The sequence below is a fragment of the Hordeum vulgare genome, chromosome 5H (genome assembly GCF_904849725.1).
Source record: "Hordeum vulgare subsp. vulgare chromosome 5H, MorexV3_pseudomolecules_assembly, whole genome shotgun sequence".
NCBI classification, from domain to species: Eukaryota; Viridiplantae; Streptophyta; class Magnoliopsida; order Poales; family Poaceae; genus Hordeum; species Hordeum vulgare.
Window position 1 is genome coordinate 481191150 of NC_058522.1, and position 13425 is coordinate 481204574.

The following is a 13425-nucleotide window of genomic DNA, read 5'->3' on the forward strand; positions in this document are numbered from 1 at the left end:
GTTCTCTCTGTAAAATGTCATATATTAGTTTACAGAGGAAATATGCTTTAGAACATATTAATCGTATTCAAGAAATTTCCATGCAGTTAAAAAAAAGTATATTACCATAGAAAAATTGCTTTACGTGTATTTAAGAGAATGTTGACCATGCATTGTAATAAGTCCGCATAACATGTTTTCTAAGAAAAACAATGTTCAACATCTATCATAAAAATGTTGCGCATGTACACTACAATGTACATTGTGCACTGAAAAAAAACAGACATGTGTTGAAGAAAAATTAAAAATTATGAGAACCTACAAATAAATAAAAAGGTAAAAAAACTAATTCTAGCCAGGAAAAAATAAAAACCAATAAAGAAAGAAAAGGGTAATGAAAAAGAAAACCGGTTCAAAAAAGAAAAGGAAACAAGGAAAAGAAATATAAGAAACAAAAATACTAAAGAAAAAAAGAAAGAATAAAAAGCATGAAAAGGAGAAATAAAAGAAGAAAAGTGGTTGAAAACAAAGAAAAAGCGTTCTAGAAACAAAAGAAAATCTAAGTATAAAAGGGAAAAAGAAAAAAAGAAAAAAGTCGAAGCGAGCAGAGCGAACTCAGCCAACCCTCGAGCTTTCAATCAAAACCCGATCGAACGAAAGGAAATCAGTTGGCCCGATAAAAGTCAGCCTAAACGAAAAGGCCCAATAAATTCCATCGAGGTAGCTTCGGTGGCGGCGCCGAAGCGATTTCCTCTCCTCCCCTCGATTCCTCGTCTCGGCGTACCATGGGGGTGCTGGCGCTGGGGCGGCTCATCTCCGCGCAGCGGCGGCGGCAGCGGCGTCGCCGGATACAAGCCCGTGGTGAGGCCCTCGTCGTCTCACCTGGCCCGGGGGAGGCCTCTCTCTCTCTGCTCTGCTCGTCCCTGCTACTTTCGTAATCATGTCCTGGCATCTGTAGACGAGTATTTTCTCTTCCGTTGCGTTTGCTGATTAGGGTTCCTTTTCCAGAAGAACGAACGAAAAGAAAGAAAAAAAATCTGATCTCGGTGATGGAATTATGTGTAGTCCATTGTATGTTACAGTGGGATCGATGAGATTTCGGAGGAGCCGTATGTTGGTGGTGTTGATGTCACGTCAATCTCCTCGAGTAGCAGCTACGCGGTTAGGGATTGAACCTTTTTTTCAGGCATGCTGGGGATTAAAAGCCCTTTTCAGGCAGGCCGGGAATTAAAATCACGATCGAGGATCGGCAAAGGTTTTCCTTTGTGTATGATAAGGAATTAAGGATCTCATTCGCAGATCGACGGTTGAATGCTCTAGTGCGCTGATAGAAACTACCGAGGTTTGGGGGTTAAACTTGTGAGATGTTGCTGAGGGATAGGGATCTCACTCGCTGATGGTAAAACCAATTGTTCCATCAGATTTGGCACAAATGTGTGAGACTGGGGAGAGTTTGTACTGTTCTGCAAAAAAAAACGAAAGAAAAACCTATGTTCTAGTGAACTGGATTTTCAAAGGCATTAGCGCTCTTGTGTAAATGTTGGATGCCAGGTCGAAATTGGACCTTTGTTTTACGCAAGCGTGTACCTTGTTGCTTTCTTTTGTTAGCATGTGTCCTTTTAACAATGATGTGTTGCAGATGACCCAGTTCCTTTGTTAGCGAAAAGAGGACGCTCATCCTGGCAACAAGATGATCATTCAGAGGGTAGGAAAAGAGTTAAATACTCGATACCAGACCTTCCACAGGTATGAATAGGGAAGACTTTGGTCGCAAGTAAATAAAAGATGTATTTCCTGTGTTAGCTCAGTAAAGATGTATTTCCTGTGCTAGTAACTCCTCTTCTTATTTTACAAAAGGGGACTTTAACTTTCTGGAAAATTGTCTGTCATGAGTCTTGGATGCCCCGCCACCTTTGATGTTTGCTATAATTCCTATAGGCCCTTATCAGCAGTTCCTTGTGCTTCATTTATTGTGATTGATGCGTTTTAGCTACAACCTCTGCAGTTTATGCTTACACGAATTCTTAGTGTGTGACTTGTCGTTAGTATCTATCTCATATAGCACATGTCTTGGTTATACGGCCACTCTTGCTACCGTCTACGCCTGAGTGTATATCTACCGAACAATAATCCTACACCTACGTACCATGTACGTAAACTTACTTAAACTTTCTATAATTAACTTCTCTCCCCCCCTGATTTTCATGGGGTGGGGCCCAGGCTATTTTTTCTTCCAATCAAATCAATCCAAACCAGTTTTTACGTAACTTTAAGTAGATTAATTACGTAGGTGTAGCAAAACCCTCTACCCAAATACATGTATATCTACCGAAATACATGTTTAAGATGGGATCTCCCACCTTGTAGGCAATATGCTTCTCAAACTCTGTAGATATGTTATTGTGGATGTCCCACTAGTTTAGAAGGTCCAAGATTGAGTGCGGATGGACTGGCTGAAAATTATAATGTCATTTGTACCATGTAGAAGTTGCATGTTCGTGCTGTTTCTTTGCTGTATTGGCCTATCTATGGCATACTACTCCCTTCTTCCCATAATGTTAGGCGTATTAGATTCAGCACGAAAATTAGCACAGGTTCATTTGAGCGATCCAATCTCAAACGAAGAGGGCGCTATGAGCTAACCGCACGAGAGACCCATGTAGCTATTTATTTTCCTTTCCAGAAAAATAGGACTCATTTGGTGATGGCTGTAGCTGAATGAGAGAAAAAGGCATGTGCGCCTGAGATTATGGAATTGCATGCAAAGCTTATATGCCTAAGATTTTGGGAAGGAGGGAGTATTGTGTAGCAGACAACATTCAAGGCAATTTGTTACAGAGATGCATAGGAAGCCGATACTATTGGCTACTCCATGACTAACTCGAGAATATATTTCTTAGTTGCCATCTATAGCAATCTTCTAGGAAACCATTATAAACATGTAGGAAAAAGGAATGCCCTATGTTCGTCACCAGTGCATGCTTGCATACAGTTGACTGCTCAGGTCTGGATGGTGTTGTGCTTGTTGTCGTCCATTAAGTTTGGCTTTCGGGCAGACTGTGGTCAGAACATTACTAGTTATAATTAAGCTCAGGCTTCTGTAAACAAAGAAACATGATTAAACCATGAGCAGCACGAGCTTGGACCCATGTCAAATATGCATACTCGCTTATTCAGACTAGAAATTTGGGCGAAATAATCCGTCTATACTACTTAACACAAGAGGGACTTTGCTGCACTCTTGAATCTTGTTTCCTATAATCAGATTCCTGCAAGACCAAAACTTATAGGTGATCCATCTGCACTCTCCTTACAGTCAAGGCTAGAGCTGTGGAACACCAATATTTATCTGGTCTCTCCAATCTCTTCTCATCTCAGTTACCTTGTCGAGTGTCATCTATCTTTTTGGGTAGCTGCCAGAGCGTTTAAGTGAGCTTTCTGGCTGATTAAATATTAATATGGCATTTGTGCCATGCAGAAGTCACATGTTTGTTGCTGTTTCTTGCACATTGACCTATGTATATATACCATGATATTCTGCAAACATCATTCAAGGCATCTTGTTTACAGAGATACATAGGAAGCCGATATTGTCAACTACTCCATGACTAATTCAAGAATATACCGCTGTGTCTTTAGGAAAGCCATTAATAAATCTGGAAGGGGAAAGCATGCATTATTTTCTTCCCAACACCACATGTCTTTTTTTTTTCTTTTCCTTTGCCTAGTCAAAAGTAATCATTATCCTTTGGAAATCCAGTGTTTAACTCTTCAATGCTTGGGCATGCAGAAAATTTGGCGTCATATAATCTCACTAGTGCCAATGCAAGATGCTGCTCGTGCTGCCTGCGTTTCTCGCGCCTTTTTATGTTGTTGGAGGTGCTACCCCAACATCAGATTCAGTAACTCGACAGTAGGCTGCAATGGAGTTCTGACAAAGGCTGAAACGGCAAGAAAATTCACCAGCAAAGTTAACCAAGCTCTGAAAAACCACTCCGGCATTGGCTTGAAAACTATCAAGCTTGAATTCCTTGGCCACAATTCCAGCGACTGTTCTTCTCTCGATAACTGGCTTCAGCTTGCTATTACATCGGAGATTGAAGAACTCAGCCTTCTGTTGTCTTCAAAGGTGGCAACATACAGCTTCCCGTGCTCACTTTTATCTGATCAGAGTGGGAAATCGATTCGGTATCTACACCTCTCAGGTTGCGTCTTCCGTCCTGTGGTCAGACTCGGCTGTTTCAGAAGCCTGATGAATCTGTGCCTGTATCATGTTCGTATCAGTGAGGATGAGTTAAGATGCCTTCTTTCCAGTTGTTCTGCTCTGGAGCTGTTTGCGTTTGGGTACTGCAATGAAATTACTTGCCTGAAGATACCCGTCATGCTGCAGCGCCTCACCGACCTACAAGTGGTGGGATGCAAGGCTCTACGAGTGGTACAGAGCAAGGCTCCGAATCTCTCCAGTTTTTACTTTGGTGGTAAACGAGGACAACTCTCACATGGAGAGCAATTGAAGAACCTAACAATGTCGCATCCACATGCCCTCGATGATGCTCATGCCATGCTTCCAACTACTATGCCGAATCTTGAAACTCTTGACATAAGTTTGCGTCTCAAGGTATATTCATTCGACAGATATATGCATACGAAAATGCTACATCTTGCTTGATAATTAACCTGAAACATCTCTTTATACAGGCTGATACCCCCATGATGCATAACCAATTCCTGTGCATCAAGTACCTGATGATAACTGTTGATGGATATGCATTTCCTCATATCAATGATTATATTTACCTGGTTCCTTTTCTGGATGCTTGTCCTCACTTGGAGTCTTTCATCTTGCAAGTAAGTTAATGCTCATCCTGCAAAGGTATCTAGTGATTATAAATGGCAGAACCATTAATTTAGTTGGCTTTTCATCTTTAGGCAGCAAAACCCATTGAGCACGAGTCGATTTTCAGAGATCCCTCGCCTCTGAGGCGGATGCCAGGACACCGCCATGACAAGCTGAAGAGTGTTACGATCATCGGCTTCAACTCTGCAAAGAGCTTGATCGAGCTAACCGTTCATATCATCGAGAACGCATGGTCACTAGAGTCCTTAGCATTGGACACCGCTGATTGTTCTCTTAGATGTTCTGATGACAGCGGGACGGAGAGATGCTCTACCTTTTGCCAGAATACTCTCATGGAAGTTCCTAGAGCGCTCTTTGCTATCCGAAGGTACGTGGAGGGCATAGTTCCCTCCGCCGTTAAGCTGACCGTTCTGGAGCCTTGCGTCCACTGCTGCAACCATTTTATGACTTGAGATAAAATGTATCCATGACTTGAGAGAAAATGTATCCATGACTACAAGCATGTGTCACGCAGGCTAAAGTTGGCCAGGACCATTTTTGCTAGCAGCACAACCTCCATAAATCCATGATACATGCGGGCATGCCCTTCCTTGTACCTCTACACCTAGTACTACACATTTCGACCTACGGGATCACAAAAAGACCTACCTCACGATCCACGGATGCAAGGCCTCTTCGTGAAACATGGCCGCGACGGCGGCGCCATGGAACGGAGAGAAGATTGGGAGGGGGAAGCGATGCGGGCGGCGATGGCGACTAGGGCATGCGAACGCGGAAGGATTGGGGAAGGAGGCGCTCTGTTTTTTTTTTTTGGCGGTTGCTATAAATTAACCGGTTTATGTTTCAAAGATAAACCGTCTCCTAAGCTGTTAATTAGGCTTTATGCAGTCGTTCATTGTGCCATCTGTAACATGTGCACACCCCAACATCGCCGCTCACACATTCCATGGAAGGATCGCACAACACCGACGATGGCCGCCGGCGCTCCGTTACAACTCCGGCAGCTTCAACGACCCCGTTGCGCTTCGTTGCAACTCCGGCGGACCTTCAACGACCCCGTCGCGTTTCATTGCAGCTCTGGCGAGTGACGCTCCATTGCATGCATCCAAGCACCAGTGGCTCCGACGAGTGCTGCGTAGTAACACATGCAGCTTCGGCGAGTGCTGCGTAGGTCCCATATCATGAGTTTTGCTTGAAGCGTCGTGTATCATTTATGTCTTTGTTTTCTTTGTTGGTTAGTTTGTCATAATAACCTTGTTGGATACACCCATTAGAGAGAGCTAAATTATGCTATGATTTCTTAGAATCGCTATCCATGCTTCACTTAAATTTTTGAGCCATGAAATTGCTCAAGTACTTCACTTATATCTTTTTGAGTACGGTGGTGCTATTATTTAATTTTTTTTTGCTCACATGCTTCACTTAGATTATTTTGGGAGTTGCTGAAATTTTGAAGAAATCCTCTCTTGCTTCACTTATATAATTTTGAGAGTTGAAAATTTTAAAGAAACTTGTGCTCTCGTTCTTCATTTATATTTGTTTGAGAGCTTGTTATTTTGCATTGGCAATTTTCTTTAAACGAAAATTAGTCCCGAAGTGTTAAATGTCCAGGAAAGATATAATAAAAACTCTCATGAAGATCATTGGATATTAAGCTTGATTCTTTGCAATAGTTTTACGATATGAAGATAGTAATATGTGAGTTATGTTGATGAGTAATTATGCTCTAGTAAGAATATTGGTGTTAAGGTTAGTGATTCCCTATGCATGCACGTAAAGTCAATAATTATGCTATGAAATTACATCCTACTTGTGTTGCATTATTCGGTGTTGTTTATTTTTAATATTCACTTATGATGGTTTTTGTTACTTGGTTGGACGCTTCTCAATTTATTTGCTAGCCTTCACTTGTACTAAGCGAAAATACCGCTTGGGCATCCAAATCCTAAACTCAAAGTTGTGCGGTATTTCAACGTCGTTCCAAGTAAATTTATATGTGCCAACTCTAATTTTAAAAATAAATTTCTATTTTGTGTGCCCGTACCGCTCATGAAGCGGCGAGGGTTGGCCGGTATCTTCCATGTTAAATAGGTTATTCTCAATATGAGTGTTTATTCATGTATCATTGCACGAGAGTATGGCGATAATAGGGATGCCCAGTCCCAAAAGAAACAAATATTTTATGTTGTCAAATAATAAATTCCTTGAAAAGTGTTGGTATGGACGGTACCCGTGGATATGTCTAGATGTGGAATGTGAAAGAATGGCGGAAAAAGAAATAAACTTTATTTTCAGTTTGGAAACCACCTATAATTTGTTTAGCATGGAGGATATTCAAAACTCTTAGTCGTTCTCGTTGACAGGAAAAGCATACCACCTAAAAAAGTTATCTCTAAGTTTTTCACTTTGAGCTCTGGCACCTCTACAAATCCATGCTTCCCTCTGCGAAGGGCCTATCTATTTACTTTATGCACTTTTTATTTTGAATTTGAGTCTCCATCTTCTCTTATAAAGCACCAACTAAAGAACACCATTATCATACTTCTGCATTGGATGTAGTTAATATTTGAGTGTGTTGCATGACTGCAACAATGATAGAGCATGATGGGATAGGGATAAAGTTCTTTAGCGTTGATATTTTGAGAGACTTGGCGCGCCCTGATGTCTAGTCGGGGCCTTGGGCACCCCCTCCACCGCCTCTGAGATCTATAAATACCCCAATATTCACAAAACCCTAGAGGAGTCAACGAAAAACTGTTTCAGCCACCGCAAGTTCCAGAGCCACAAAATTCAATCTAGAGCCAGTTCAGGAGAGGAACACGATCACAAAGGGGTTCACCATCCTCATTGGTGCTCCTTCGATGATGCGTGAGTAATTCATATCAGACCTACGTGTTCGTAGGCAGTAGCTAGTTGGATTTCTCTCTCATTTTGTTTCTTAATATGATGGTCTCTTGGAGATTCATATGATGTAACTCTTTCTTTTGCGGTGTGTTCGTTGGGATCCGACGAATTATGAGTTTATGATTAGATCTATGAAAACATATTCATGCTTGATTATTATAGTCTCATATTTCTTCTCCGATATTTGGTTTTTGTTTGGCCAACTTGATCTTTTATCTTACAATGAGAAGAGGTGCTTTGTGATGGGTTCGATCTTACGGTGCTCAATCCGAGTGACAGAAAGAGACATGACACGCATGTATCGTTGCCATTAAGGATAAAATGATGGGGTCTATTCCTACATGAATAGATCTTGTATACATCATGTCATCGTTCTTAAGGCATTACTCCGTTTCTTCATGAGCTCAATACACTAGATGCATGTTGGATAGCGGTCGATGTGTGAAGTAATAGAAGTAGATGCAGGCAAAATTCGGTGTAATTATCTTGGACGCGATGCCTATATACATGATCATTGTCTTGAATATCATCACAATTATTTTCTTTTCTATCACTACAACAATACCCCTTATAAAGCAACACAAAGTCTGCAATATTTTAACCATACGTTGTAAAATTCACCGTAGATACGCCATATAAGCGTTGAAGCATATGCGTTGTAGAAATTGCAGGTCATATACACATCGTAGTACACTAGTACATATAAGAAAAAAACAGAGGAATTGATAGAGATGCGCTAGAAACAGAGCCCACGATCCCTCTCATCTCTCCCAAATCGACGCCACCCACCTCCTCCTCTCCCTCCTCGGATCCACCTCATCGCCGGCCCTCGCCCACCCCTTCTCCCACCTCGTACCTCCAGCGGCTGTCGGATCCGCCCGCATCCCCCACCCATCCATCCCTCTCACGGCCCATCCCTCTCTCTCTCTCTCTTAATGCGGCCTCTCGCTGCGCCACCTACAACGGAAGATTCAGTCGACGTCCGGTGAATCCTGCCACCACGAAGCGCAGCCCGAGGCTCCTCTCACACTGCGGCGCCCTCCCATTGGACTAGATCCGGCGCTCACGACCACCAAAGATCAGCGGCGACCTTCCCCATGGCTAGGGTTGCCGGCGTCTGCTTCGACGCCGGTGGTCATGCCGCCCTCCTCTCGTCCGGTGAGTACATCCCCTCCCCTAGTTTCATCCTCTCTCTCTCTGCCCATTTCTCTAACCTTTGTTCTTCTCTTCTCCTATAGACCTGTAGGGAGGAATGGCCACTGTACAACCTTGCTGCTGCTCGGGACGAAGCAGCCATGGAGCTTCCTCCTCCTCATTCGGCTTCAGGTGGGTTGGTCCACTCCTCTTTGCTCCCAAGTCCTTAATCTTCTGCAGTTAAGACTGGCGCTTACTACCTCCCTCCTTCCGTTTCTTAGTCACTAAACACGCATCTAGTTTTTCTTTGGTTCACTGATATGGTTCGTGTTCATTGCGATGGATGTGCCCTCACAACCAAAAGGGTCAACATAGCTCGGGGGAGATTACTTAATAACCTAGGGCAGGATAAAACTATGAATCTAAATAGGACACACCTACAGTACGACACCAATATGGCGGCAAGGCGTTAGCATGTTCCCATATCTCGCTTATTAATCCTAGTCTTTTCGTATGTTACAATAGTAGTTATTCTTAGGTAGATTTTTAATGATTGATCGCTAATAGGAGTAGCTTTCTGTTGCTTTTTTGCAAAGCAAATAGAGAGATACTACGTAGTTTTTTTTACCTTTTCAAGCAAACAAGGGAGAGAACATGGGAGGACGATTGGCACAGGGGAGCACATCTCAGCTTTCCCTTCCTTTTTTGAAGCTAACGGAGAGATCTGACTGCAGTTTTTTCTCTCTTAAACAAATGAGGGAGAGACCATGGGGAGAACGACTATGTTCTACACAGCGATAAGCCGTCCAGTCATGCTTTGGGCTTATCTTCACTGTAATTACTCTGACAAAATTCCTATAATCTCAGTAGTAATTAGGTAGGGACACATATGTTCTGTTATTTTCTATTTAAGGGAGCAGAATCTTCCAGTTTGGCCTTTTGTAAGCACCGAACTAACAACAATAGCAACGAATATTACGAATTAATCTACTACTACAAATATTTCATTACTCTCATAGTTGGTATAATCATATTTTATAGTACAAATATTTAGCATAAATGTAACACGGGAACAGATTTGTCACATCCACATGTATTTGCATGAGTACTACATTTTTCTATGTCTGAAGTCTGAACTAATTAAGTAACGGCTGATGATTTCAGTGAAATACTTCTTTCTTTCTATTTTTTTATTTTCCTGGTGCACCGTTTTGCTCTTTGAGAGGCACTATTAGAGCCCTCCATATTAATTCTAGAAGAGAGTTACAAAGAACCATCGGTTGTGTTAGCCAATGAAATGTAAGGCGTTACATTGCATATTGGTTTGAGAGAGAGTACGGTTCATTACTATAGACCTGTGTGTGACAAAAGAAATATATTAATTCTAGTGGACATTGTTTTCCTACAGAAACGAGCTAAGTCCATGTGGGATGTGACAATGGAAGTGCTGAGCAAAGAAGTGGTTTGGTGGGGATGGCATGCTTAATTTGCTCTACTTTAAATTATCATGCTCCTTCTCTCCTTTTACTTATTATATCTCCCCCTAAAGCTAGAAAGACACCATGGCATGCAAATTTGATGTTGTTAACCTAATTATTTTTTCTAAATGTCCCAACAGAAGATAATATTTGCTTCACTTCTGTAAATAATTCATATGAGGTTTCGATCCTTCCTTTTTTTACTTATGTACATTATGAAAAACGATACTGCCTATGCACATATTCAGGTTCCAGCCATATTTATCGTAAGCATAAGTTTTTTTTGAAGAGCTATCTTTCGAGCATATGTTCAGCTTACTTTGATATCTAAGTAAGGATAAAACTGATGGTTACTACGTGCTATGCCTTCTTTAAAGAAGTTCAAGTTTGATATCGTTAAAATTTAACAAGCATGGTAGAATCTGAATGTCACATTTGTAGATTCTCACTTTTTGGATTAAATTGTAATAAGTTTTGGTGTGGAAACTCATTGACAAAAATGTGTATTTTCAAATTTTAGTCCCAAGTGTCAATACTAGAAAGAGAACGGTGATCTTGATCTTCAATCAAAATGAGTAACTCGAGCATTAGGCTTTTTAAACTGAAACCTACATTAAGGTAATCATATATGTTGTACAACATCAATTGTTTAGATGTCATACTTTAAGCTAACAACCCATGTTCTATGTGCTATAAATCATTGCCATCTGATTTCATAAACTTATATTCCACCATATAATGAAGCTCATATTTTCAAAAAGTTGTAGGTTTGTTCCAAAGCATGGTGAGCAGAGCACATCTAGGTTTGTATGTTTATTGTTGGATGACTGGAACCAATTAGAGCTAAATGTTTTGGTTCAATTTCAGATGACGAAAACCATTTCAGTCCAGTTTCCTAACTAACTGGAGAATAGAAGAGAAGTGGTATTGTCACTTACATTGCCCTTTGAATGCACAACATCACATTGGATACTGTTCACATAATTTTATTGAGCCATGTTGTTCTGCAGGTTGTGTCGTTTATTTTGGCATCAATATTAGTCATCAATGACAACTAACAGTCCTACTTGTATCGTTTCAGTGCATTGTGTGTTAATCGTTCATTTTGTTGTTTTCTTTGTAGATTCAAAAGATATATGGATGATTATATGGGTGCGTTGCAAGTATACTGCAATGATGATGATGATGTTCTGGTCCATGACGATGACGATAGATGCCTTCAGTTTTAGTTAACTTGTGCGGATGTTGTTCCTATTGGATGATTTTCTTCAGCTAAGTTTTAGTTAAGTTGTAGGAGTCCTGACGGATGCTTTAAGTTTAATCTTTGTTGTAAAGATTTTGTTATTATGCATCATATTTGGATGATGTTCTGCGTGTAATATCAACTATTGTAATCCAACAGTTTTATTCAATATATGGGTTCCTCCTCTCATGAGTATATTCTATTTTTTTCCTCACTTGATATACATAATTATCACCATTATGTGGAGTATTAATTTAATTGTTAGCACTTGAAGAGTTGCAAATTCTCTATTGCAAGGTAATGAGATTTGTTTTCCTGTACGCACCAACGTATATAAGTGTTGTAAAAGTCGGTTTTATTTGTTGTACTCTTGCAACGGTCTCTTTTACCAACGGCAGTATAAGCGTTGCATTAAGCGATAGCAACACTGGATAAGGCAACACATCCTAAACCGTTGGTACAAGCACTAGCAACACATATATGGACTTCTAGATACGGAAAAAAGCGTTGCTATAGGTGTGGTCTTGTTGTAGTGTATAAATTGCCCAACAATAATTTTTCTATCCGTCGTTTGCTATTTTCTCGAGAGAAGCCACTAGTGAAACATACGGCCAGCGGGTCTACTTCACATCATCTATTTGCAATCTCTACTTTGCTATTTGCGTTTCTACTTTGTTTGCTCTTTTGTTTTCATATCTATATTATCAAAAACCCAAAAATACCTTGATGTGTTCTATTTTCTATCACTCTTATTTACATTTATCAATCTATCCTTACTTTACCACAAGGGATTGACAAACCCTCCACACGTTGGGTTGCGAGGATTTGCTATTCGTGTGCATGTGTTGCTTATATAGTCTTGTGGATCTTCCTACTGGATTGATACCTTGGTTACTTATTAAGGAAAATACTTGTCGTCGCTGTGCTACATCACCGTTTAAGCTTGGAGGGAAAACAACGCATCAGCGAGACTAAGCAACTGCTATCCGATGCCATCTGCTGGTCTAGATAGATCGACGACAAAGAAGGTCTTTACCGTGACTTTCAGTGCCGAAAATTTTGTCGTAGGAAACTTGGAGCCAATTGTGATAGCTTGGCTTATTAAGGATGATAGACTACTCATATCAATAAGTAATTCCTTCTTTTTCGGGAGCCCATTCGAACAGAACTCCCAGGTTAAGCGTGCTTGGCTTGGAGTAGTTCTAGAATAGGTGACCGACCGGGAAGTTGATCCCGGGTGCGCATGAGTGAGGAAAAAGTGCGCAGAAAAGACTAGTATTGATATGTGGGGCCAGTCTAGATCCCGCGAGGAGTAACGACCGTCGACGGGTGTGTCCGGGGTGTTACAAGTTTGGTATCAGAGCCGACCCTCGCGGTTACACGGATGTTTGCGGATAGGTGTGCGGTCATTGTTGTTCATGACGTTTGTGACCCGTCGTGGCACACGGCATGGTACATGTACTGGACTGGATGCACAGACGTTTGTACCAAGAGGGAACACTCCTGTGGCCCGACAAGGACGTCGGTTCCTCTGAGTGATGGTGTATGTGATAGCCTGGCTTATTAAGGATGATAGACTACTCATATCAATAAGGAATTCCTTCTTTTTCGGGAGCCCATTCGAACAGAACTCTCAGAACTCCCAGGTTAAGCGTGCTTGGCTTGGAGTAGTTCTAGGATGGGTGACCGACCGGAAAGTTGATCCTGGGTGCGCATTAGTGAGGAAAAAGTACGCACAAAAGACTAGTATTGATATGCGGGGCTAGTCTAGATCCTGCCAGGAGTAACGACCGCCGGCGGGTGTGTCCGGGGCATTACACCAATATCAC

The 13425-nt window shown here is 41.4% G+C and overlaps 1 protein-coding gene across 2 annotated transcripts; it reads left to right on the forward strand.

Annotated features, from left to right (window-relative positions):
• The first annotated feature begins 732 nt into the window (after positions 1-732).
• LOC123395879 (putative F-box/FBD/LRR-repeat protein At5g56810) lies at positions 733-5400 on the forward strand. Of its 2 annotated transcripts, XM_045090911.1 has the most exons (6): positions 733-840; positions 1619-1725; positions 3770-4252; positions 4370-4597; positions 4678-4827; positions 4909-5400. In XM_045090911.1, the coding sequence occupies exons 1-6, from the start codon at positions 765-767 to the stop codon at positions 5287-5289; spliced, it is 1425 nt and encodes a 474-aa protein (XP_044946846.1). In that variant the 5' UTR covers positions 733-764; the 3' UTR covers positions 5290-5400. The 2 variants fall into 2 exon arrangements, with proteins under 2 accessions (XP_044946846.1, XP_044946845.1); XM_045090910.1 differs by having other exon boundaries at positions 3770-4597.
• Positions 5401-13425: the final 8025 nt, after the last annotated feature.

What these genes read in the sequence shown, in the direction of transcription:
- LOC123395879 (XM_045090910.1), top strand. Translation starts at nt 765, where the DNA reads ATGGGGGTGCTGGCGCTGGGGCGGCTCATCTCCGCGCAGCGGCGGCGG. An exon ending in TCGCCGGATACAAGCCCGTG is followed by an intron (nt 841 to 1,618) that starts GTGAGGCCCTCG and finishes GATGTGTTGCAG; the next exon opens with ATGACCCAGTTCCTTTGTTA. An exon ending in TGGAGTCTTTCATCTTGCAA is followed by an intron (nt 4,828 to 4,908) that starts GTAAGTTAATGC and finishes TTTCATCTTTAG; the next exon opens with GCAGCAAAACCCATTGAGCA.